We start from the raw sequence: 26841 nt of genomic DNA on the forward strand, positions 1-26841 counted from the left end.
ACAAAAACAGAAGAAGAGGCAGGTCCTTCTGCTAAGCTGGCCACACCTATGCTGAGCTCCTTACCTGGAGGGCGGGCAGCATTAACAGAGGGAAAAGGTTAAGAACTCAGCTACTCAAGAAGAGCACAGGGAAAGAGCATTTGGCTTGGAAGGGTGAGGACGTCTGCGTGGTGAGTTTTGGAAGGGAAGCGAACCAGAAATATGTCTTCAACAACCACCGGCTCCAGTTTACCCAGCGGCATGAAGGTCCTGGCTACTTTCCCTGATATTCTGGCCATTCCTGAATTTGTAAGTATGATTTTCCGCTGTTAAAAACAGAACCTGGTAGCTAGGACATTCCAGTGCAAACCTAGGAACATTTACTTGGAGGAAAGTCCGGCTGTATCAAACAAGGCATTTCACCCTTGTGTGTCTTGGGATTGTGGGTTCTGCTTCTTAGTGACTTTCTGAGCAAAGTTTCTAGATTTTTTCCCCAGGTTTGGTTAGCTCTCCTCCTTGTTCTCTCATATACTGGAACATTTACTTTTCACTATGATCCCCTTCTTTAAAAACAACAAATTAGACTGGTTATCAAATATTCAAAAAGGACAACTGGGAAAGAAATTACCCCCCAAACCAGATGTTGATGGGATTTGAGGTGTTTAAATTCTGCTTCTAAATGTTTTGCTTTGTTTCTGTGCACATATATATTTTAATTCTGAGAACATGCTAAGTTATTTGACCTTCAAGGTTATACACTGCCGCACAAATCCATGCCTGGAAACAGGTGTACCTCGTGCAGGTGTGTGTAGCATTCAAGCAGCTAATTAGTCAGGTGAACTGGTGGCCTATGCAGTAGAGCAAATCTTCAAGGTCTGCTGAGCATGCAGCTTACTGGGAAGGCATGGTTTGTTACTCTCTGGTATGAAGAGAACTGGCAGGTTACTCAGTTACTCTACTTCTCATGTTGATAAAGATCCATAGTGCAAATGCAAAGGTTTGGGCAGTGTAGAGTTGGAAAAATGGCGGAGAATTAAGACTGCTTCTGTCCATCGCTATTTTGCAGGTGGGATCCAGTTAATTGCTGGCAAATTCAGCATGCACAATAAAAGGGGATTTGTGCTGTTGTTAAAAAAAACCACAGATTTGTTGCACAACAATAACAGCCATGTTTTGTGGTTAGGAAAGTGATAGTAAATGCAGACATTCCAGTGTCCTGGTTTCAGATTTGATCCCTGAATCTCCCACTTTTCCTTAGGATGTCTCTATTTTCATTAGAGAAGTGTTGGAGGCTATGGAGTTATCCACCCCCCTAGCTGTCTGAAGGCAATCCTGTATAGGGAAGGTTTTTTTTAAAAAAAAATGTTTAATGTTTTATTATGTTTTAATATATGTTGGAAGCTTCCCAGAGTGCTGGGGCAACCCAATAAGATGCAGTAAATAGTAAAATTATCATTATGGAATGGGACATCCCTATTTTCATCGGAGAAATGTTGGAGGGTATGGAAATGCATCTGAAAGTGTGGATTGCTGAGGTGATGTCATATAACCTCCCCACAAACGAATTGGAAAAAACGCTCAATAACTGTGATTAACAATAACAATAGATGTTGTATCACCTACCTGCAAATTTTGTGCAAGCAAATGAGAGTTAATGAATGCTCAAGTTTGGAAGAGACTTAAGTGATGGTGAGAGGTTAAGCAGGAATGGCAACTCATTCAGCTCTTACAGTAGCTAGCTTAAATTACAGTTAAATCCTTTAATATTAGCCTCATTGAGTTCAATGAAGAACATGGCTATTGCAGCCTTAGGGGACAATGCTCCCTTCCATAACTTTCAATGCCAGGAAAGTGTTTATTGCCCTTTCCTCTAGCCCTCCTTTCAAGATGTTCTCTCTTTCATTCATCATCACGACAACCCTGTGAGGTTGGTTAGGAGGAGTGTGTGTGATTGGTCAGCCAGTGAGCTTCATGGCTGAGGAAGACTTTAAACCTGAGATTCCAACACGTTATCTATTACAGCTGAAGAGTTGGGTTCTACTTGGGCCTTGAGCAGTGTGAAACAGGCGGAAATTTTGGCACCAAAGTGGAAAGGTCGCAGCTATTGATTTTTGATCTGTTGTGTTACATGTCTGAGGTACAGGAGCTCAGCTGAATGGGAGCCCCAGGACTGCTTGAAGAGCTCATTACATCTGCCTGTTATTTTGCCTAAACATTTGTGCCTCTTATCAAGGCTGCTAATACTCTATACCTTTAAAACACATTCAAACCACTTTCTTTCCCTCCAATGATTCTGGGTACTGTAGTTGACCACACACACACACCCCGAGCTGCAATTCCTAGTGACTCTTAACACACTACAGTGCCCAGAATTCTTTGAGCAGGGAAATGCGCTTTAAAGGTAAAGTCTGTACACAGTTCTATGTGCCTACCTCTGATGCAGCCATCGGATGTGGTTTAAACAATACATGATTGTTTATTCATTATTTGGCACCTTTTCAGCTATAAAAGGTCAATGTATGGTTTGGGGTAGAGCCAAGGTATATGTGTGGAGGCCTAACAATTTGCTCTCATACTGATCCCCCAGAGCTATCCAATTTAAGGCCATTTTAGATATGAGAAATAAGCACACAGGAATGCTAGTTGTGTGATTATTGTCACATCTGCTTTGGCCCTTAAAACAACCCCCCTCCCCCATATAAAATGATAAGAGAGGAAATGAATGAATGGAATCCAACCATCTTACATATGTATATAAAGAAACTAGGCATAACAGATTGCTTGCTACTAAAAGGAAATGGATTTGCATACGTATCTACGTTTTCTTTTACAAGCAATATATTGTTTGATATTGTTGATGCTGCGATTTCAGAGGTACCAGTAATTTGTATATTGGTTTAAGGAACTAGATTTGTATTTCTTTGAGAAACGGAGGGCATAAGAGCCAACTCCTAGAGGCCTAGGTCCTTTCTGCCCTCCTCGTCAATAAAATATTTGAGGGGACCACACACCCCATAGTGGATGGGCATTGCCTTTCAAATAGTGTGTGTGCTTGTCTTGTGCATGGCTAGTGATCGATTATGGTGGTGAGCCTTACCTGCCCCCCCTCAATATTTTATTCAAGTTGCTACCCCTGTCGGAGGGCTCTGTTAAATGTGACCACAGAGAGGTTTAATGGAGGAGGGTAGGTGCTTCACCCAGCAGTTTAGCAAGCTCTGTTAAACCTTGACGCAGGCGTGGCTTGTTGCAGGAGGGGTGGCAGAAATGCTTGGGGCAACCTGTTAAGGGGTGGGTGAAGGGTGTAATAGTTGGGGGGGGGGGGAAGCGGCAATTGCCAAATGAGTATGTGGGGTTGGTGAGCAGAGGCAGCAAGGGTGGCAAACCCTAGTTAAACATATATTTTTTTTAAGAGAGAAGGTGAACTATGATATCAAAGGTTTTGCATTAATATATCTTAGGAATATTGAATGGTTTATATAGCAGGATGTGTGGCATTATTTGCTATCCTTGATAATATTTCTATTATTATTTAAAGTTTGTATAGCCATAAAAAGTGAAATGAAAAGAAAGGGATTCCTCCATTGAACCTGCTGTCAACAGCCGGTGAGAGTGAGTTGAATAGATGGAGATCTTTGGTCTAAGACTAAGTCAAGGGGCTGGAAGATCAGACTTTGGGAGCTCTCTCTGCAGAAGTCCTATGTCATATCTAGTTGGGCTCTAACCACCAAGTCACCACAGTGTTTAGCCATTCCTTTCATTGGAGGAGTCCTCCACCAGCAGATCTGGGTCCACTTGGTTACTGCTACAACAGGTTAAACTTTGGGGAAATTCCAGCACCTTTGCCAGTGCTTTTCTCTTGGGTTGCTAGGGGTTGGGATGGGCTAGTGGAATATCTGCTTAATGTTGTCACCTCTGCGGACAGCACCTGGACCTTTAACATCTGGACAGCATGCAGAAATTGGGTTTTTGTGTGTTTTCTGATTGGAAGCTGCCATCTTGGGTGAGCACCTCTCTCTTTTTTTGCACAATTGCCTAAGTGACTTCTGTGTTTGTTTTTTCTTTTTCTTTTAATACAGCAACCCTAACCCTAGCTTTGCATTGTAAGAGTAAAGTAGGGCATTTCTACGTTGCTTTGGGGTGTGACCTTGCTGTCAAATGGACGTGTGCACTCCTTTGCAGAGTCTTCCATTTGTAGGGTGACTGGAGGGCAGTCCTCTATTTTGAAGGATTACCCAGCCCTAATCTGGTTTAAGGACAGAAACACCTAAGGAAGGAAGGCCGTCTAGGTAGCAAACACATTATCTGGCCACAGTTTTCCCCACTGTGGTACAATGTATTGTGTTTCTATTTAAATGACAGCAATTATTTTGAAGTTTGCATCTATGCATACAGACCCTCCAAGCATGGGCGTAGCCAGGCCTTTTATAGGGAGAGGGGGCAGAACCTCAGTTAGTTATGTATTTTTTATTGATTTTTATTGATTATGGGGGGCAGCTGTCCCTCTCTGCCCCCCCCCGTCTACGCCCATGCCTCCAACTGTCCCTATTTTCCAGGGACAGTCCCAGATTTACAGAAGGCATCCTGGTTTTTTATTTGATCCTGGAATAGATCAAATTAGTATGGTTTCAACAACAACAATTCTATTTATACCCTGCCCATCTGACTGGATTGCCCCAGCCACTCTGGGCAGCTTCCAACATATATAAAAACATAATAAAACATTTAACATTTTAAAAAAACTTCCCTCTACAGGGCTTCCTTCAGAAGTTTCCTTGGCTCGGGAGGTTGCAAAAATCCATACCCTCCAACATTTTGCCATTGAAAATAGAGACTTTAAGGAAAAGCGGGACATTCTGATACCAAATCAGAAACCAGGATGGCTTCTGTAAATCCAGGACTGTCCCTGGAAAATAGGGACACTTACAGGGTCTGTAGGTGTGGGGCAGGTAAAGACTAGACTGAAAGGCAGTTTGTAGAGGTACCGTATTTTTTGCACCATAACACTCACTTTTTTCCTCCTAGAAAGTAAGAGGAAATGTCTGTTCGTGTTATGGAGGTAATGCCTACGGGTGGCATGCCTACGGATTTTCCTCCTCTAAAAACTATGTGCGTGTTATGGTCGGGTGCGTGTTATAGAGCGAAAAATACGGTATGTGGAAAGTGTAATGCACATTGCCAGCAATCAACCGAGTGGGTAAGGCCAAACCAGCATTTGATGCAGTCCCACTGTCTTTTACTTAGAAGGAGCAGGATTTCACCCTCTGAGGACTGTGCATTTGACTGCTCCACTTCACTGTTGTTACATGTAGAAAGATGGGAAAGGGACCAAGAGGTTACACTGCATTTCTGGAGGGCAAAACAAATCGAGTTATCATCCTGGCAATCCTGTAAATCTGTTTTAATGGCCTCTTAAATGGTTTTTATGGCTTGAGAGCCCCACATAATACACAGAGAAAGGAATGTAGAGCTAAAAACAAACTCAAAACGGGTCTGCCTTTTCTGAGAAAGGGAGATTGGCTGGAGGGAGGAAAGATCTGTGCCAAACGGGTGAAGAGTTTTATGTCTGCCTTAGATCATGGGGGTGTCCCCCCATGTCTCTATTACATCTTCCTATAACCTGGGGCCTTCCAGGTGTTGCTGGACTACAACTCCCATCAGTCCTAGCCAGCATGACCTTTATGTCCAGGGATGATGGGAGTTTTAGTCCAACATCGTCTATAGGACACTAGCTAATGAACTTGGAAAAGTTTTGAGAACAAAGCTGTCTCTGGAATGTACGAAATGCATAGCAACACCCATCCTAGAGAGAGAGAGAGAAAGAGTGAGAGGGACTTTCTGGAGGGTAAGAGCAAAAAGATGACCAATCTGTGTACCTGTTGCAACAGCCCAAAGGTCCCAGCACACCCAGTTCTGTTTCCCTCTCTTAAGCAAACTGATAAAATACAGCGGAGCCCCATTGTGGAGATAGCAAGAACTAAAGCTGGCGCAGGTGTTGCCCACCCAAGGAAAGATTAGGGAATGGGTGCAGAAATTTTGCAGCTTAAAATCAACTTCCCACCCAGTTGACACAATAGCAGAGAATCTGATAGGGAGGGGAGATTAAGCAGAGGGTGGTGGCAATGGAGAGAGGAGAGCCCAGTAGCTCCAGAGCTGGAGGGGAGGGGAAAGGAGGATTAATGGCCCGGTTGCTCTGCGTTGTGCAGTAGTTGCCAGAAACCTGTTAAACCAGGCTGCCTGCCAGGGAACAGAGACTCCAGCCGCCCGCCTGCAGCATGCAAAATGAAGAAGAAAAATATTAGAAAGCAGTTGAAAGGGTTGGGGGGTTTGCCCATCCCTTGCGTAACTGCGAAGCCTTCCCTCCCTCAGGGACCTCTATCTCTGTCCCCGGCCAGATAACCCAGGAAGGGATATTGGGGTTATGGTGTGTAGCTGAATGAAAAGGTCAGTACTCAGTGTGAGGCAGCTGGGAAGGAGGCAAATTCTATGGGAGGGTTCATCTAACTTCCAATATCTCAAGACCTTTATACAAATCTATGGCGTGTGACCACACTTGGAATGGTGTGTTGTACAGTTGTGGCCTCCTCACCTCAGAAAGGATATTGCGGAGCTGGGAAATGGCAACCAAAAATGATCAGGGGTGGGGTGGGGTGGAGCAACTCCCTTATGAGGGAAAGCTACTGCATTTGGAATTTTTAAGTTTAGGGAAAAGGAGACTGAGAGAGAATGTGATAAGAGGTGTGTGAGATTACACACGGGCTGATTCTGGACACATCAAAGAAGCATTTCAGTTAAATGCCTTGTAAACTTTGTATGAGAAATCAGGTTGGCAAAAACGGAACTCCACAGCGCCATCTGTTGTCACAGGGTTACAATGCACAAACAACACATGTAAAGTGCTTTTTCTTTGCCAATGTAGCTGAGTCCATGGAAAAGCAGGTGGGGGAAGTTTTTTCTCCCTTTCCCATATTGCTAGAACCTGGGGCCATCAAATAAAGCTGAATGGTGGCAAATTCACGACAGAGAAAAGGAAGTTGTTCTTCACACAGCAGAAAAGCCAACAATGCAATTTGCCACCACAAGGTTTGGTGGTGGCTACCAGCTGGGAAGGTTTTAAAATGGGACTAGACAAATTTGTGGAGGGTAAGACTATCTGTGGCTACTAGTTGTGAGGAAGCTTTGTTGCCTTCACTGGCAGAGACACAATGGCTATGAATGCTGGTTGCTGGAAAACCCATACAGAAGAGGCCTGTCATCTGACTGGAAACAGTAGGAATCAGGGTGCTGATTTATATAGGCTTTTGGTCTGATTCAGCACAGCTCTTCTTAAATTTTTAATCTCTAAATGAGGCTCTGGTTGAACATCTTAATGTGGCCACGTGTGAAATTATAGGAGAGGGGAGATGCTCAAGACTAGTGAGGAAGCACCATTTTCTGGCCTCATAGCTTACCTGGCATAAAAACAGGGGACAAAATGGCCTCAGGGATGGAGTGGTTGCACCAGAAAATTGACACCGAGTAAAACAAAAAGTTTAAGCCTGCAGTAGCTACCTGGTGGCCCTCTAGATTTTGATGGAATTCAATTCTTATAATCCCTGACTATTGTCCATGCTTGATCAAGTTGGAATCCAAAAGAGGAGACTGAGAAGAGATATGACAGCCATCTTCAAATATCTCAAGGACGGTCACAAGGACGATGGAGCAAGCTTTTTTCTCTCTCCTGCTGTTGAGGGCTGGACTCAAACCCATGGCTTCAAATTACAAGAAAGGAGAGTCAGACTAAACATAAGGAAGAACTTTCTCACAGTAACAACTGTTTGACAGTGGAACATTCTCCCTTCAGAGGGTGTGAACTCTCCATCATTGGATGTTTTTATGCAGAGGTTGGATGGCCATCTGTCATGGATGCTGTAGCTGAGATTCCTGCATTACAGGGGTTTGGACTAGATGACCCTTGGGGTCCCTTCCAACTCTACAGCTCTATGATTTGATAAACATCTGGAGGACCAAAGGTTCCCTACTCCTCCTGTTCCAGAGACCTCCATCAATGAAGTGACCCTTGTTTAAGAAGAACCTTCCACTCACTGAATTTTCTCTTGCAAATCCCACAAACGTATTTAGCATTGCCTAGAAATGTCTTGGGAAGCCCCCGTTCTCCTTGCCATATGTCATTCTGTCCTGATTCTACCCTCCTCACTGCACTCGTCATAGAATCATAAAATTCTAGTCCACCATGATGCAGGAATCTCAACGAAAGCATCCATGTAAACTCTGCTTAAAAACCTCCAGTGGAGTCTACCACCTTCCGAGGAAGTCCATTCCACTGTTGAACAGTCATACTTCGTGACATCCCAGGCACCCATTGAATTAGGAGATTTGGCTGCATGCCTAAGCTGGGGAAGAATGTGTCAGTGTCAAGCAACCTATGCCCATTTCTAAGAGAACTTTGTATGCCTGTCTGAAGCAGCGACGTAGCTAGCCGCTTGGGTGCCTGGTGCTGCGATCGTGTCCTGCAGCCGGGGGTGCCCATGGGGGCGGGGCGAGCCAAGGCAGGGCACGCTACATGGAGCCTCTCCGCAGCCTCCCCCTCAGTTGTAGGGCGGCTGAGGTGGTAAGCAGACGCAAGCCCCACACTGCTTGAAAAAGCAGCGCGGTGGAGATGTAAGGAAAAGGAAGGAACATTTTGTTATATGTGGTGGGAATGCAAATGCATTAAAAAAATTGGGAAATGATATACAATGAATTGAAAAAAAATGTTTAAAATGAATTTTGTCAAACACCCTGAAGCCTTTTTGTTAGGAATCTCAAATCAAGAGCTACCAAAAGAAAAATGGACATTATTTATGTATGCTACAACAGCGGCAAGAATCTTGATTGCACCATATTGGAAGATGGAAGAAATGCCATCAAAGGAACAATGGCAAGAAAAGCTCATGAACTATGCAGAATTGGCTAAGTTAACAGACAAACTACAAGAGGACAAAAAGGACTTCAAAAGAGTCTGGGAACCATTTACAGTTTATTTGCAGAAACAACAGAATGGACTGGATTCACTGGTGGGATTTGAATAAACTATCACAACTTCATTTGAGTAACACATATTTTAGAGAAATGATAAGGGGTTTTATTTTTGTGTAGGAAAAGCAGGATACGATAAATAAAACTAAATAACTCAGCAGAGGGGAGTTGAGGGAAGTCCAGAGGAGGGGAGGGAGAATAATTGTAAATAACATGATGAATGAGATTTGTATCATTCATTGTTCTAAAATTCAATAAATATTCCAAAAAGAAGAAAAGAAAAGAAAAAGCAGCATGGAGCTTGCAGACAGCCTCCCCCTCAGGAGGGACGCATGACTCAGGCACGCTGCAGGCCCTACAGTGTGACACACAGTGCCCCCCGCCTCACCTAGCTACCAGTGGCGTAGGAAGTGGGTGTGGGAGTTATTTTCCCCCCCCCACAAAAGTGTTGTGAGCCCTTTTTTTAAAAAAAATCACACAGATATTTTTGCCATGTTGTCACCCCCCTCAGTGATGACACCCAGGGCAGCCTGTACCACTGCACCCCCCTTCCTACGCCACTGGTCTAACGTATTCATTGCTAGCAAATGAAACAACCTGCCCATGATCTGGCAACATGCCCTGCAGCAGATATTATGCTTGTTTCCCTATAACCCAGAGAGTTGTCCCTGCATTTGACACCAGTCATTCTTGTCATACCACGTCACTCAGAAGTTTCCAAATGTAGCACGTAGCTGGGGAAAAGCAGCCCAGTCCAGTTTGTGTGTTGAGTCAAAGCACAGTGTTGCACAAGAAGAGGCGCTACGGTCACAGGGAAGCTCTAGAACTGGATACAAATTCATACCATAACATGGAGCGTCCGTAACATGAAAGAGCCCGTGGGACTATAAAATACTAAAAAGAAGTTATTGTTGCCTAGGCCAGGCTTCGCCAGCCTGCTACCCTCCAGATAGGTTGGCCTGCAGAACCCATCAGCCCCAAGGAGCATGGCCAATGGAAATGGATGATGGGAGCTGTAGTCTAGCAACTTCTGGAGGGTACCAGGTTGGGGGAGGCACTACAGGCAACCTTCAGGTAGAGCATCTGCAGCCACGAAGGCTTATGCTGTAATAAGACTGTCACTCTTAAGGTGCAAAAGGACATGGTGCCCATAATTCATCATCCCTGACCACTGGTCCTGCTAGCCAGGGATGATGGGAGTTGTAGTCCAAAAAAAGCTGGAGATCTAAGTTTGGGAAACCCTGATCTAGAAGAACAGCAGCCCTGGGTTCTCCTCTTCTATCATCTTCTAAAACAAGATGTATGGTGTGATCAGGACATTCTTCTGAAGACTATTTTCCTGCACACAGAAGCCCAGTGAATCAGGGCAGGGGGATCGGGATGCTCTTACCTAGCTTCCACCAACCTGGTGCCCTCCAGATGTTTCAGACTGGGGCTGATGGGAGTTGTGGTCCAAAACATATGGAGGGCACCTGGTTGGCAAAGGCTGATCTTAATTATGTACTGTCTTGGAAGGGGCCGATGGGGCTTGTGAGCCTGGGAAGGTAGTCTATGTAGGAGAAGGAAAACTGTGATCCTAAACCTGCCTTGCAGAACATCTTCGAGACAAGAAAAGGCTTTAAGGAGTAATCCCATCACAAATCCTGAGTGAAGTCCCTAAGGCAGTTGGATGGCGCCTTATATGCCTCCTTCCGGCAACTCCTGCAGCCAAACTGGTGCCAAATGTATTGCTCTGCTTTCCTTTAGACCCCATCAGCGAGTCTTGTCATCTGGGCAGCCAGGACCTCCACACACACTGCCCAGGCTTCCATCCTGGGAAGGGCACCTTTGTGGTTTGACTTCACCCCTGGAGGTATACTCCATTGTCTCTTGAGACCGTCAGACTAATTCCAACAACAAGAGCAACATTGTCTTGGAACCAACAGACATTGCCTTACCCTTCAGCACCTGACAAAAGAAAGAAAGGAAAAGGAAGGTTCTTTGTTATTTCCCTATTTGCACACCAAGGTTTTCCCTGAGTTGCCTCCCTCTCTCCCAGCTGCTGCGCACGGCTGGGGGTGCCTTTCTGCCTGCAGTATTCATTAACTCCGCATTCGCCCTGCCTAGCGCTGGCTTCTCGGGTAATGTGTTGATAAATTGACCATTGCAGATTCCTCCGCAATGGATTTGCATGTGGTTTAAAAATAGCTGCTGCTTGAGTGTATTCAGCAACGTTTCCTCTCCAGGGGGTGGGAAGGGAATCAGCTTCTCTCCCCATCCCTGCTGGCCAGAATTAACTTCTAAAGAGGATCGAACCCTCAGTAATTGTGAACTGCATCCTTAACATGCCTCTAAATCACATCCGCTCTGTGTGCGCAATTGTACCTGTTCCAGGGGCATCTCTACAAATGTTAGGTTGCAAGAGGTAGACAACATGGTGGCTTCCATATATTGGTGGTGGGCTCAACTCCCATGAGTCTCAGTCAGCATGGCCAATGGCCAGGGATGATGGAAATTGTAGAGGGACAGAGGGGACGCGGGTGGCGCTGTGGGTTAAACCACAGAGCCTAGGACTTGACGATCAGAAGGTCGGCAGTTCGAATCCCCACGGCGGGGTGAGCTCCCGTTGCTCGGTCCCTGCTCCTGCCAACCTAGCAGTTCAAAAGCACATCAAAGTGCAAGTAGATAAATAGGTACCGCTCCGGCGGGAAGATAAACAGCATTTCTGTGCACAGCTCTGGTTCGCCAGAAGCGGCTTAGTCATGCTGGCCACATGACCTGGAAGCTGTACGCCGGCTCCCTCGGCCAATAAAGCGAGATGAGCGCTGCGACCCCAGAGTCGTCCGCAACTGGACCTCATGGTCAGGGGTCCCTTTACTATCAAGGGATGGATTCATGTTGGCTACCCCGAGGGGTAAGGGCCATAGCTCAGTGGCAGAGCACCTGTTTTGCATGCAGAATGTGCTTGGTTCAACCCCCAGTATCTCCACCTAGGTCTAGGAAGTCCCCTGCCTGAAACACTGAAGAGCCGCTTCCACTCAGTCATTATAGGCAAGTGTTTCCCCAATTTGGATCTCCAGCTGTTTTTGGACTACAACTCCCATCATCCCTAGCCAGCAGGACCAGCGGCCAGGGATGATGGGAGTTCTAGTCCAAAAACAGCTGGAGACCCAAGTTTGGGAATCACTGGTATGTAGACAATACTGAACTAGATCAGTGGTCTAATTCAGCAAAAGGCAGCTCCTGTACTGTTATAAGGAACACATGTAAAGTGAAGAGGAGGAGCTCCCGTCTTGATACCACTCCCCTTCTACACGCATATTTCATATGTTCAGTAGGTGCTTCCATTGCTGATGATTCACACATGAGAGGGAGGTAGCAGTCGTCGGCACCCGTCTGTCTCGAAAGACAATGGAGTGCGCCTCCTGGGTAAAGTCAAATTGCTGGAGAATCACAGCGCCTGCTGTGGCTGCAGAGACCAGTGATTCGTAACTGCTGCCTCCTGTGTTGTTTTTGCTGCATTAGCAGCACTGAAGTGACCACATTGGGGTGCAAGCCTGGGCAGCGTGCATGGAGGTCTTAGACTGCCCAGATGACAAGACTCACTGATGGGGTCTAAAGGAAAGCAGAGCAATACATTCAGCACCAGCTTGGCTGCAGGAGTTCTTGGAAGGAGGCGTACAAGGCACCATCCAACCACTATGGATTCGTGTAGGGTTTACTCCTTAGCCTTTTCTTCTCCATGTTCAGATTTTTCCTTGGGGTTTACTCCCAAAGCCTTTCCGAGAGCCAGTGTGGTGTGGTGGTTAAGAGCGGTAGACTCATAATCTGGTGAACCGGGTTCGCGTCTCCGCTCCTCCACATGCAGCTGCTGGTGACCTTGGGCTAGACACACTTCTCTGAAGTCTCTCAGCCCCACTCACCTCACAGAGTGTTCGTTGTGGGGGAGGAAGGAAAAGGAGAATGTTAGCCGTTTTGAGACTCCTTCGGGTAGTGATAAAGTGGGATATCAAATTCAAACTCTTCTTCTTCTTCTTTCTCATCAATGAGTATAATTGCAAGGCAGCAGAATTTTAGGTCCAGAGTATTCCTTCTCCTAGATGGGCTTCCTTCCCAGGTTGACAAGCCCCATCTGCCCCTGAGACGTAGCAGTAGGCTTGGAGTAGCCCCAAACGTTGTAGAGGGCTCCCTCTCTAAAGTTTTTTTGGTTTTTTTGTACTTCTAAAGTAGAGAGAGAACCTTCCAGACAGTCTAATGAGGACTGAGAGTCCACAGTGCCACAGAATGCTGAACCCCTAATAAGGTGAGATGAGGCCGTTACCTCAGGGCAGCAGGCTGCGGGCAGCTGGGTGAGGCAACAAATCTGGCCTCTGTAGGGCCTGCCCTTCCTCCTCTAACTAGTGTACCCACAACTGTCCAACTATTAAGCCATGTGCTCCCAGGTAGCAGATCAAGAAACTCAGGACCACTTGGGAGCAGAGAGCGCAACAGCCATCGAGGTACATTTTAGTAGCGTAGATGAAATATTCTACTGTGTTGCTTTAAAAAATCCAACCCTCTTCACCAGGAAAGAAACTTAAAACCAGCAGTGCCTGGGGCTGCTGCGCTCAGCCTCACCTGAGAAATGGTGGGCCAGCTTCTGTTTCCATACAAACAAGAAAGCACTTTTCATATTTAGTTAGTTTGTCAGCTCTTGAAAACGGTACCTGGATTGGATCTGTGGAGTGGGGTTTGGGACAGGGCCTGGAGCTGTTGGCTGATTGTGAGGGATGGGCAAGTCTTTATCAGTTTTGGTTTCTCTCTGTTTTCCATTTTGCCAGTTAAATAAATTCAGTTCTCCACATTTCCATGTGAGTTTGGTTTTTTTAAAAGATAAATAAGGCATTGTGAAAATCCATCTGAATTTTAGTGCAATTTTCTAATATACACATTTTCCATGCTATTTTGTATGCAATTTCCATTAAATATAATGCATTTGTTTGCATTATATTGCACTAATATATGCATTTTTAATAGACACTTTACCCTCCAATATACATTTTTGTACACGTGACATGGTTGGAGAACTGCATTGCAAAATTGTGAAGTGTGAATTTTGAAGGAAGGCTGCATTTCCATTTGTGTATTGTCTCAGAAAATGTGAATTAAATAGGTTTGCCTATTGAATTTCTCTCTCTCCCCCCCACCTATTGCATGAAAAAATTCAGAGTGATTTTTATTTTAATATGAGCCTATTTCATTGGCACTTCCTGAAACAACATGTGAGCTAAGTTTCAACTTCCCTTTGGAATATGTCACCCTCCGGGTTTTGCAATGCAATTTGCCAACCATGAGATATACATGAAGATGCATATCTGGTGAGACTATTGTGCAACATGTACAACATGTATCAGGGGAAAGTACTTACAGAAATAGGTATGTTTTTTAATGATAGACTGATGTGGAAATGTTGAGAACTGAAGTTAGGAAAAAGAAGAAACTGGTGCCACCTTCAGACCAATGCTGTGAGGCTGCTTTGCCTGTGACACCATTAAATGAATGAATGGGCAAGGCTTTAGCTCCCTGATACAACATCTGCTGTGTATGCAGAAGGTCTCAGGTTAAATCCTTGGCATCTCCAGGTACAGCTGGGAGAGACCCGTGCCTGGAACTCTGAAGAGCTGCTGTCGTCCACTCAGACAGCCATGAGTTAGATTAACCAACAGGTACCTTCCTGTGCTCCTGGTTTGCCTTTACAGCCAAAACAATTCTCTTCTCTCCAGTGCACACATCTGCATAAAGAGAGGGGCAAAAACGAAAACAAATTTGCAGTCCATGCTCACTTGCTTTAAAAATGCGTGTTTCATTTTACTGACAATGAAACAGTAAGCAAAGCAAAAATGAAACTAGGCCAACTCAACGATGAGTTGTTGACATGGCACAAATAGGGTTGCCATATATATATTTTTTAAAAGGTGAAAATCCAAACACAAAAGTTGTCCAGCTTCCCCCCCCCTTTTGCCAAAGTTGATGAGCTATTTGTTTGTTTGTTTGGGGAGGGGAAAGAGGTAGTGCTTTTTCTTCTTTGGGCCAGAGCTGGTGATCTTTTCTGCAAACACTAAAAAAAGAAAATGACGCTTTTGAGCTTTTCTTTAAAAAAAGAAGAAGCAAAAAAAAAAAAAAAAAAAAGATACTTCGTCATGGGTTGCCATACGTCCGGGTTTCCCCAGACATTTTAACCAGCAAATGAAAATTTCCGGACGCTGCTTTTGACAGCCGAATCCCGGCTATGTCCGGGAAATTCCAGACGTATGGCAGCGCTAGAATGACATTAGCAAGTGGACCTGATGGCTCCTGAAAAAGTATTACAGCCTAAAAGCAGACAGTGGCAGAGATGGGAAAGTGGTGAGCTGACAGTAATTTTGTGTGCATGTGCACATGAAGAAATACACAGGCTTTGTTTCACTTGGAGGTGGGGGTTCAGCCTGAGTCCAGAAGTCCAGATGTTGCTGGACTAGAATTCCCATCACCCTGACCATTGGTCATGCTGGCTGGGACTGAGGGAATTCAAGAATATCTAGACAATCACAGGATATCTGGTTCTAGCAGTAATTCTGGAATGTGGGTATGCAAAAAGGGACTAGTCGCCATCAGTACCTTTCTACCCAGTGCTCTTAATATGCAGCACTTTTAAATCAACTGATGCTGCAGTCCTATACACACCTAAAGGTAAGGGTAAAGGGGCCCCTGACCGTTAGGTCCAGTCACAGATGACTCTGGGGTTGCGGCGCTCATCTCGCTTTACTGGCCAAGGGAGCCAGCGTACAGCTTCTGGGTCATGTGGCCAGCATGACTAAGCAGCTTCTAGTGAACCACAGCAGCGCATGGAAAATGCCGTTTACTTTCCCACCGGAGCGGTACCTATTTATCTACTTGCACTTTGACGTGCTTTTGAACTGCTAGGTTGGCAGGAGCAGGGATCGAGCAATGGGAGCTCACCCCGTCGCGGGGATTCGAACCGCCGACCTTCTGATCGGCAAGTCCTAGGCTCTGTGGTTTAACCCACAGTGCCACCCGCATCCCTGGGAGTAAATACACTTTAATTCAGTGGAGCTTACTTCTCAGCAGACATTGTGCTTTAAAGCTCTACCTGCTTGTATGGTCAATTAAAGCCCTGCTTTTTATAGTTTCTGCCCTGCTTAGGAGAGCATCATCTCCCGCCCCCAGTATTTAGGTAACACCAAGTTATTATGCACGGTGTAGAGAAAGTTGGTAGAGATGTATTTTTCTCCCTCCCTCATGGACATCCAACAAAGTTGAATGTTGGAAGATTCAGGATGGACAATAGAAAGTACCGGTACTTCTTCACACAGCGCATAGTTCAACTTTGGAATTTGGTCCCCAAAGAAGTAGTGATGGTAATTAATGTGGAGTGGGCAGATTCACAGAGGATAAAGCCATCAAAGGCAATGCTCTACATACATTGTCAGAGGCATTATGCCTCTGAATACCAACTGCTGGGGATCATAACTGGGGAGAGTACTGTTGTGCTCAGGTTGGGCTTCTGGGCTTCCCACAGCCATCTAGTTGGCCACTATGAGAACAGCCTGGCTAGATGGTCCATTGGTTCCAGTAGTTGCTGGTGCCCATAGAGACTGGTAGAGCAGAAGACTTAGAACCCAATTGTAGTTGGAGTCAATGACAGTCAGAGCTGGCTGATTCTAGTTTTGACCCTATTGAGTTCTATCATGGTAACACTGAGAGTAAGGAGAAGGAAACTGATAGGGAGGAATATACTGGGTGCACGTAAGAAGGCAGGCAGGTGGAGGCTGGTTAAGGGCAGAGTTTGGTGGGGCAGTACCCCTTTCCCCTAATGGACCCCCTTCCACTGTTTCTTCTTATGTTTTTATCAGCTAACTAGGAAAAGTAAGAACTCCCGTGAAACACCTGCCTGAGCCTCATTGTGCACTCTGACAGCATATACTCTCAAATCAAAAAGATCTGAGAGAAGATCGTAGAAGTAGCTAGTTTATTTCAGAAAAATCAAGCAATATTTACATAATTACAAGATATGGTGTGAAAGGACGGAACATAGCCAAGGCACAACACAGGGACTGCAAAAAAGCAAATTTCAAAAGTCTTACTTTACGGCTGTTTGATGCATTTTGCTGTTCCCTAAAGAGTCTTACCCAATAGATTATTTCTGAGTTGTCCCGATGAGAAAGAGAAGAAAGAGCTTCCCTGCCCCCAAAGCCAAAGAAGTTCTGGCGGAGGAAGCTAATTCAGTATATTATTTTCTCTAGACTTCTAGAGATTTCCGATGGGCTTTTGCGTCACAGATAACAAAGAAAGGAACTAAGTTCCACATTCTTTAACAAGGTACTATTCATGTCATCAAAAGCCTGATCTGGGAATATTGGCTTCCCCAGTGTCTTCCACACAATAGATTTCCTTTAATTTCCAAAACAAAATCCTTAACTCTTAGGTCTTGGGGTTGTCACCCCCTTCCCCATTGTCTTTGGAATTGCCTGACCATGAACTGCTTTGAATTTTCCTCACGCCTAAGAATGTTCCATCTCATCTTCATTCATTTATATCTCAAACTGAAAATATTAACAGAACTATTGTTACTAGAGAATCTGCTAGAATGAATCCTTTATCTTCTGTTATCTTTTTTCCTGGGTATACAAATGTGGTAGAAGACTAATTTATATGAGCAAAAGTTCTGCGATTGACAGAAAGATGGCTTCGTTTGAAAACAAAGCGAAAAGGGCAGAGGTAAAAATCATGACAGCAAATCTAGCTTGAGAGGAAAATAAATCTACCACACCTTTTTAACATGTGCTGTTACGAGAGATTGGCAGTGATATATATAGACATCAGGAGTCAGGTGATGCTGAAACAAGAGAGCAAAGGTTTTGGCGGCTAAAATGAATCTTATTTCCTTTCATCTATATTAATGTGCAATATGGGCAAAAATTGGGGCCAGACAGGACAGTCACATTATTACTGGCTCCTGTAACTTTAACAGGAACAAGATAGAATATTAGCAGGTGCTAGTGTAGATCTCTAAGTTTCATCTCCCCCTCCCCACATATTCTGCATTTTTTGGTTGCAATTCTTTTATAAACAATCAAGATGTGCATAAATTTTGTGAAGTAGTAATAATTGTTAGAGGCAAAGGTTGGCTTCTGGTCGCTTGGCAACTCGATTTGCCGTCACGTTTTGCGTTGCTGGCTGGCAATGTTCATTCAGGGCTTCTGTATGTTTGCCAGCTGAGCATGGCAAGGTGAGAAGCATTTGAAAGCAGGGCTGGGCAGCTGTTCCAGGTGCTTTCATGCCAATATGTTTGTGGAAGGAGGGGCAGCTCCTGGCTATGATATTACTGGTCCTCTCCTCCAAGGCACACTGGCCGGGGATGTTTGGCACCCCACCCCAGCATTGCGCCTTTAGTTCTAAGAATAGTTACATTTGTACGGAGCGGCGTGGCAATCTCCAGCAGCTGGAGGGATGCCAGGAGCAGAGCGCTGCCTTTTGCCTTACTGGCGCTGCTCTCAGACTTCCCTCTTGGTACCTCTTGCTTATCACCAGCACCACTGTCAATGCTAATGGCAATCTCAGTTCTCTGAGTGCTGTTCCTTCAGAAGCCAAAACAGCACCAACCCACTGAGTGGTTAATGCACATAACAATTGACCGTTGTGCACATTTACCAGCCTATTGGGAATTATGCAGAATGACCGGAGAATGTACAAAATTCATTTGATATATGCCTATTTTCCAAGGTCTGTAGGAAAATATGTTTATTTACCAGGAAATGTGCGCAGTTCCCTCTTAATGGAAGGATTAAGTGCACATTCACCATGAGACTTGGTGAAAGTGCACAATGGCTGGTTGCTATGCACAGTAACTGCTCAACGCACACATATGGAGAGGGAGGGAAAGAGAGGGAGGAACAGCCACTCTTGAGTTTGAACATCTATGCACCTAAAAGCATATGGCATTTTGTAAGCACTGAGAATATATTTTAATCTAGAAGTTAAAATTCTCTCTCCCGCTCTGCATCTTAGTGAGAGTCTGTATACATGCAAATGGACACCAAATACTAGTGTACTAATCTCATTCCATTTCCACCTATATTGCTGAATATGTTTTGAGTTGCATTTATTCCAGATTGGATATAAGATCTTCCTAACAACACTTAAGTTTTATTTTATTTTAAATGTTTACAATTTATTTATTCCATTTTTAAACCATCCATTTAGATACCAGGATGGTTGACAACATTAAAAAAAACACACCACTATAAAATTACAATATCCATATAATAACAATAACTAAAACAACTGTTAAAAAACTCTTTTATTATATATAGGTTTGGACTAGATGACCCTTAGGCCACCTTCCAACTCTGAAATTCTATGATTCTATGATATCAATGTATAGATACAGCAGCAGATTCCACCAATAACCTAAAACTTTACCAGACTACCATTGCCTCTCAAAGGCCTGGATAAAAAACAAGCAATTCACTACGGCAGCCAATGCAGAAGAAGTGAATGAATCTTCAGCATTCTGCAAACCTGAGTCTTTGGACAGTGATCTATGGCTTTAAAAGGAGGGGTGTTAACAAGAAATATATCTATTTCCTCTGTGAACATGTTGGAGGGGGACTTTAGGGTTGTATTGAGTGCTCCTGGGAAGCGTGGATCTATTGGTGGCAAGCAAACCTTGATTTCTAATAGTAGTAAGCCAATTGTTGATAGGGGCCCAGCAGTACTTATATTGTCAAAGCTGGGAAGCAAAATTGCTGTTGCAAAACTGGTTGGATGCAGAGGAATTGTGAGAGGCACAAGCTGGGGAACCCCCAAGGGAACCCCCAGGGGAAGAAGGCTCAGAGCCAGGGGATTGGTGGTGGGACAACAGTGAGTGGACAGAGGGAAAAGAGGGAGAAGACTGGGAGGAGGAGGTGTCAGAAGCTGAAGAGGTAACAGGGTTTAGTGAGCTGAGAGAGTCTGTGGCAGAGAGCAGTTCAGAATCAAGGGCAGAAGCTGAATCAGAAGAGTAGGATGAGGGAGGCAGAGGTGAGTCCGGCTGGAGAAGAGGCACAGGCATCTCCCTTTTCTGCTGCAAAGTGTTCTCCTGCCCCCTGGTCTCCCAGAACCAGGAAAAGCACACTTTCCAAAACAATATGTGAATTGAATCGCAGTCATCCTTCAAAATGTGCACTTCTCTGCATTTTGCAATGGAGTTGTCCAGCCAAGTAATTTGTACGAAAACAGGTCTTCCAGAACAGATCTGATTAATCAGCTGGTGACTGAACTACTTTTCTTACACTTTATTGTAGGTTTTTGGCGGCCTAGTCTGGATCCTGGTGGCTTCCACTAAAGTTAATGTTCCGATGAGTCAAGGCTGGGTGATGTTCGTCTCAGTGTTTTGCTTTGTAATTTCAACATTGCTTTTGTTCCTATATATGTGTGGCGCTCATGGAGGGAAGTCAGCTTGGGTTGCTGTGGTAAGTCTCTTTGGAGGGATTAAAATACCAGTCTACTTCCCCCCTCAGCCCCAAATAAAGTGCTATTTATCCATGCATCAGGTGTCACATCATCTAAATTTTGGTGGGATAAGCAGAGGAAAAGGGTGCCATGAAACTGGAGTTTAAACAAATTACAGTTTCCAGGGTTAAACCACAAAGCAGGAAACTGTGCTTTGTGTAAAAATGGAAGCCAGTGCTTCTAAACTCCTCCCTGCGGCTGTGAAGTGCAGTGTGTGGGCCAGAGTGTGAGCACTGTGGGGTGCTTCTCATTATATCAGAACCAGCCTTAGAATGCCATGAGAAATACATTTAAACAGAGCCAAAAGTACCCACTCACAGAGGAGGCTACCTGCCAAATCTTAGTATGAGTTGCTGCTCTGAAATTGGCATCTATTTAGTTCTGAGGCATGGCCAGTTCAGAGGCCCTGGCAGATTCTTGTCCAGAATTGCATGATCCTTGTGTGCTTTTGAAAAGTTTGGCACCGACTCTGCTCAGAATACAGCATTCCTCTCCTCCTGGATACAAACGCTCCCTCTAAAGCTGTTAGTCATGGCAGCGTATCCTATAAAACTGCCACTAAGCAAAACAAACTTCTCACCAGTGTCAGGTGTTCTCTGGCCCAGGGATATGGCGGGGACACATTCTCTTGCGCTGGTCTTAGGGTCTTTGTGTTGTTTTCTTTTCCAGGATGCTTTCTACCAGGTAATTGCTTCTCTCTTCTACCTGAGTGCGTCAGTTGTGCAAGCCTATACTACCTATCAGCTGAAATCTTATCCGGATCATTTTAAATACTACCAAATAGATATTGCAGCAGTGGTGAGTATATGTCCTCGCTTACAATACACACACACACACACACACACACACAGAGAGAGAGAGAGAGAGAGAGACAAACACAGACACACAGACACACAGACACACACACACACACACACACACACACACACACACACACACTGTATATCTATATCTATCTCTATCTATCATCTATCTATCTATCTATCTATCTATCTATCTATCTATCTATCATCTATCTAATCTTCTTCTTCTTTGGCGATTACTCGTAGCCAAGTAAGATTGTCTTCCATAAACACGGTTTTAACAATGAGTCCGTAAGTGACTGTGGAGGCTAATTCTGGATCCACACGTCCTTCCACAGTGGGGACATTGGTTTCCGGGCGGGAGTTGATCACGGTGTGGATTTGCCCAAATGACTTGTGAAAACTGCAGAGGACAAGTGCCTTCTTAAAGAAGCATCACTGCCTTCCCCTGGGGCAAAGGATGAATTGCCTCTGCCGTGACACATGCGTGAAATCACCTGAAAACAATATATGCTGCCTATATGTTTGTTTCCATTTGCATGCAAGTGTGTGGTGTAGTGGACTAGGACCTGGGAGAACAGGGTTCAAATCCCCACTTAGCCATGAAGCCCACTGGGTGGGCTTGGACCATATAGATTCACAAGTGACATTGAATTAAAGAGCAGCATTGACAAAGCGACCAATCAAAGTAAATGATATAACTCCAGTCTCCCTTAGCCCATCTAGTTGTGTTACAAATCTACAGGAGCCGGGTTGCCCCCCAAGATTGGGGGGGCTGGCGTGTGTGTGTGACATCACACACACCATGGGTCATGTGACATCACACACGTCTTCCAATGCCATGCAAGCCAGACTGGCCCGGCCTAGTGGAAGTCTGCACCAGCCTGCATGGTGTTGGGAGATGCTGTGCAGGCTGGTTAGACCTTGTTCGTCGGTTCGGTCTCCTCTGCCCCCTCAATATTTGGGGGCTGAGCTCCCTGAGAAAGAATATTGAGAGGGCTGACGAAAACCTCTGCCCACTAGAGTTGGCATGCCTGTACAAATCTTAAGTCCCTAGCATCACAGAGCAATAAAAATTCATAGTTGCCAATCTTAAGGCAGTACAGTGGTGCCCCGCAAGACGAATGCCTCGCAAGACGGAAAACTCGCTAGACGAAAGAGTTTTCCGTTTTGGAGGTGCTTCACAAAACAAATCTCCTATGGGCTTGCGGGTTTTTTCCCTTCCCCCCTTTTTGTCAGCTGTTTATCAGCTGATCCGATAAGCTGATAAGCTGCTAAAAGCCGCTAAAAGCCGCTAATAGCGCTAATAGCGCTAATCCTCTAATCCGTCAATGGGCTTGCTTCGCAAGACAAAAAACCGCTAGACGAAGAGAATCACAGAACGGATTCTTTTCGTCTTGCGAGGCACCACTGTAAACAGGGTCCTCACTTAGTCCTTTAGCAAAGCTCACAAAGTGAGGCAGATAGCAACCAAAAAGGAAGAAATACCTTTAAAACACCTTTAAAAAACAACACACCTTTGATATCAATCCAAGGGGTTGGACATTTCCAATTCTAACCCCCCCCCAGTCAATTTTACAGTTGTTATGAGGAGACCCACCTAAAACATGGGGCTATGAATCACCATAATCCACCTGGAAGGGGGAAACAGGAGTGACTGGGACCCCAGCTGTTTTAGTGGGATCCTTGACCCACTTCCAGCCTTGATTTGCCGAGACAATTTACTGCCTCGCTCTAGTTTAGGCGGCATGGCTGCTTTTCTGCTGTTCTAATCATAACGCCAAAGTCCTCAGGAGCCTTATCAAAAGTGGCATGAAGGGCCCAAGCCACTTGTAAAGGAGAGACACAGTCCTGGCACAATGTCATCCATTTCGATCCATCATGGCTGCCCTATCGTGCCTATATAGGGTACCATAAGTGCCGGGTGTGATGCATACGCAGGGCCTAGCAGGGCCCAGGTGAACTGAGGCTGCATACCTGAGGTAGGCCGGGTGAGAGACAAGAGCAAGTGCAGCAATACACACAGTAATGTGGGAAAAGATATTACGGAGAGATGCTCAGGATTGCTCATGAACTAATTTTAGCAAATCGACACACTGAACCCTCTTCGTTTCTCTTCTAGGTTTTTGCCTATGCAGTCACATTGACATATGTGATCCACATGGTGTTCTCGCTGCTGAGATGGAAGTCCTCTTAAAAAAATAAATAAATCTCTGAATGTCTTTTTAAATTTGATTTTTGCAGGTGTATTTGGTCAGTTACTCTCTATGTGTATCTAAAGGATTGTCTTTCTTTGGAAAATGTGTATACACAACAGTGTACTTTTATTGTATGCCGACAAAAAAAATAAACAAATCCTTGTTCATCTCTTTTTAGCTTAACTCCCACCCCACTCCCTCCCCGAATTTTGGTCAGATAGTTTGAGGAACCGAGGAAACTGGGAATATCTCTTAAATATATTTGTATTAAAAATGTCTTTTATGTAAATGGAGGTAAGGTTTGTACAATAAAAAGCTTCAAGTAAATTGTCTGCTGTTCTCTTTTTCTAAAAAAAATGTTTTCCCACCTCTTGCATGAGCAGTGTGAGGCGGCTAACTTCATGGGTGACACAAAATTATTTGATGTGAGGGCTCATCCACTTCCGTTTGTCCTAAGAGTTTGAGTCATGGGTCTGAGATGTCTGTCCGCTTCCCCTGGGAAACCCCACTGTTTACTGCTGAGTTGGAACAAACATCAGTCGGGTTTTCTGCATATTGGTGTTTCTTCCGATTCAGCAGTAAACAGCGGGTTTTCCTAGGGATGAAAAAAGAACCTCTCATACCCTTGACTATAAAACTCGGGGACTGACAGACATGCAGATGAGCCCTGGGAGAAACAAAAGCAGATTGCAAATTGCTCCAAAAGGACGTCTCCAAACTGGGTGAATGGGCAACAAAATGGCAAAAGCCGGTTCAATATAAGTAAGAGGAAAGAGAGGCGCCTTGGGGCCAGAAAAGCGTGACTTCAAATATATGCTGATGAACGTAAAATGACATAAGAAAGGCGCATCAAGTCCAGCATGCTGTTCTCACAGTGGCCAGCTAGATGCCTCTGGGGAGCCCAAAAGTGCAACAGGACGTGTGATTCTCAGCAATTGGAATCCAGAGGCAAAATGCCTCTGACAGCGGAGGCAGAACATGGCTGTTGTGATTAGCAGCCATTGGTAGCCTTATCTTCTGTGAAACCATCCAGTGCTCTTCTATAGACTGTTGGGTCTGATTGGTTGGCGACTAACCAGGAAAGAGATTTGGGGCCATGGCGCATAGCTCAGCGAAACCATTGACCCAGTATGCGGTGGCTGTGAAAAAGATGAATTCTACTCCAGGGACCGTTAATGTATGAGATGATGTTCTCAAGAGCAGTACCCCGATTATGGAATCCACTTGGCACTGATCCTGGCTGGTGGCTTTTATGAATCTTTTTGATATCTTTACCCAGGCAAGTGATGTGTTTTTCACTCTTGTTGGGTTGCTTTGTGATTTGATCTACTGCCCTTACTAGAATCACAGAGTTGGAAGGTACCCTAACGATCATATAGTCCAACCCTCTGCAATACAGGAATATATGCTCCTGTCCCATACAGGGATCGAACCTGCAACCTTGGCGTTATCAGCACCACACTCTAACCAATTGAGCTATCCAGGCTGACAACGTTTTACAATATTGCAGAGTGCTATACTTTGATGTTGTTCCCTGCTCTGGGATTTATTGTAATGAACATTTTATTTTAATGAATGAATAAATAAATTGAGAAAGAGATCAAAAATAAAACTGCCAACAACACAATGTCAGCCCACGCTCTTCACTGTCCCTGCTTCACACCTCAAGTGTTTCTTTCTGTTTGGAATATATCCCTGAACTCTGATAAAGCCTCTTGCTTGCCCAGAGGGGTGTGTGAATGTGTGTAGGAACTAGCCTGCTGTACAAAGGCAAAAACTGACATTCATTCCTCTGCTCTGCTTTTTGCCCACCATTGGTTCTATTGCTTCTGCCCATGAATGGCATGTGTCATTTGGCTGAAAAAGCTCCAACCCCCTGGCAGAATCCGAGACCAGGGAGAAGAGTTGGTGAAAGAAGACTGGAAGAAATTTAAATACTATTTACAGAAATATTGTAAAATTAATGAATGTTAGAAGGATGTTGGAAAGAAATTAAGGGGTTTCCAGCTGTAATGCTTTAGGAGATACGGGGGAAAAAAGGTTTATAAATGGGTAAAAGCTTAATGGTAAGGATTTGCTGAACTAACAAATTGAAGTGGAATACAAAGAAGGGAGGTATGAGGAGGTCTGGGGAAATAAGTGTAAGGAAGATATGTTATGGAAAACTATTTGTTTTTTAATTGTTTTTATGTTGTATTTTGTTTTTTTTATTTTCATTGTTATATTTTAAAAACTTTAATAAATATCTTTTTAAAAAAAGAAAAGAAAAAGCTCCAACCCTGTATTTCAACACAGCAGCCAACTAATCTGGGCTGCCTCCTTTGTACAGTCCAACATGATTAATTATCTTGGGTTTGGCAGCATTTCCTGCCAGATTCCCCAAATGCCAGGCATTTGGGAAAATTCTGTTGGGTGGCCTACAGCAAGCTATAATTTCATACCCTTTTAACAGTTCACTGATGAAAATAGCGCTATTCAGTGATGATGGTGATGACTGGATTGCTCCAGCCACTGGGAGGCTTCCAACATAATAAAGCATTAAACATTAAAAAACTTCCCTATACAGAGCTGCCTTCAGATGTCTTCTAAAGGTTGTATTATCTCCTTGGCTCGGGGGTTGGGTAACTCCATACCCTCCAACTTTTCTCAGATGAAAATATGGACGTCCTAAGGAAAAGCGGGACATTCTGGGATCAAATCAGAAACTGGGGCAGCTTCTGTAAATCTGGGAGTGTCCTCAGAAAATAGGGACTCTTGGAGGGTCAGTCATTTGCCAGTCTGCTGGCATGCTGGAAAAGGTCTGAGAGAAGCCCGTTCCACCCCTAATAGGTATGAATTATTACTGAACTTTTAATGAGCCCGGAAAGGAAAGCCTCACTCTTCAAATGACAGCATGTACATGCATTTGTGCAATAAATTCCTAAGGAACCTATGGGACAAAAGGATGGCGGTATTTGGAGGTGAGCAGAGAGCAATCCTTGTCCGGGCTTCTTTTTTCTAAGATGGAACCAAAGAGCCTAATAAATCCGGTGCGGTTTGGCTCCATGTCTTGCAGACAATCAGAAATATGCAGCAAAACTGCTTGTGTGAGAAAATTCATATTCCGGTGTCTTTTACACTCGTACACCTGTCGAAGGGCAGGTTCTCAAAACATGAAGGGTGGTTTTCTGGAGACGTGTGTCCAGCGTCTGGCTCTGTCTCTGAAGAGCTTTTTTCCCTTTTGGTTTTGTTGAGCATGCGGTTTTGTTTGAAGTAATCTCTTAAATACCTATAAGACCAGGATTTGTTGAAAATAAGAAAAGAGCAAAGAAGGAGCATGAAGCTCCCCCATTCCA

General features: G+C 44.5%; 1 protein-coding gene across 2 annotated transcripts; it reads left to right on the forward strand.

The window, feature by feature from the left end:
- On the forward strand, nt 1–23833 carry MAL (mal, T cell differentiation protein (MAL blood group)). Of its 2 annotated transcripts, none has more exons than XM_081187920.1 (4): nt 1–288; nt 20298–20465; nt 21175–21303; nt 23431–23833. In XM_081187920.1, the coding sequence occupies exons 1-4, from the start codon at nt 202–204 to the stop codon at nt 23503–23505; spliced, it is 459 nt and encodes a 152-aa protein (XP_081044046.1). In that variant the 5' UTR covers nt 1–201; the 3' UTR covers nt 23506–23833. The 2 variants fall into 2 exon arrangements, with proteins under 2 accessions (XP_081044046.1, XP_081044047.1); XM_081187921.1 differs by lacking the exon at nt 1–288 and adding an exon at nt 13309–13472.
- Nucleotides 23834–26841: the final 3008 nt, after the last annotated feature.

This window comes from Podarcis bocagei, assembly GCF_964188305.1.
Source record: "Podarcis bocagei genome assembly, chromosome: 3".
Taxonomy (NCBI): Eukaryota; Metazoa; Chordata; class Lepidosauria; order Squamata; family Lacertidae; genus Podarcis; species Podarcis bocagei.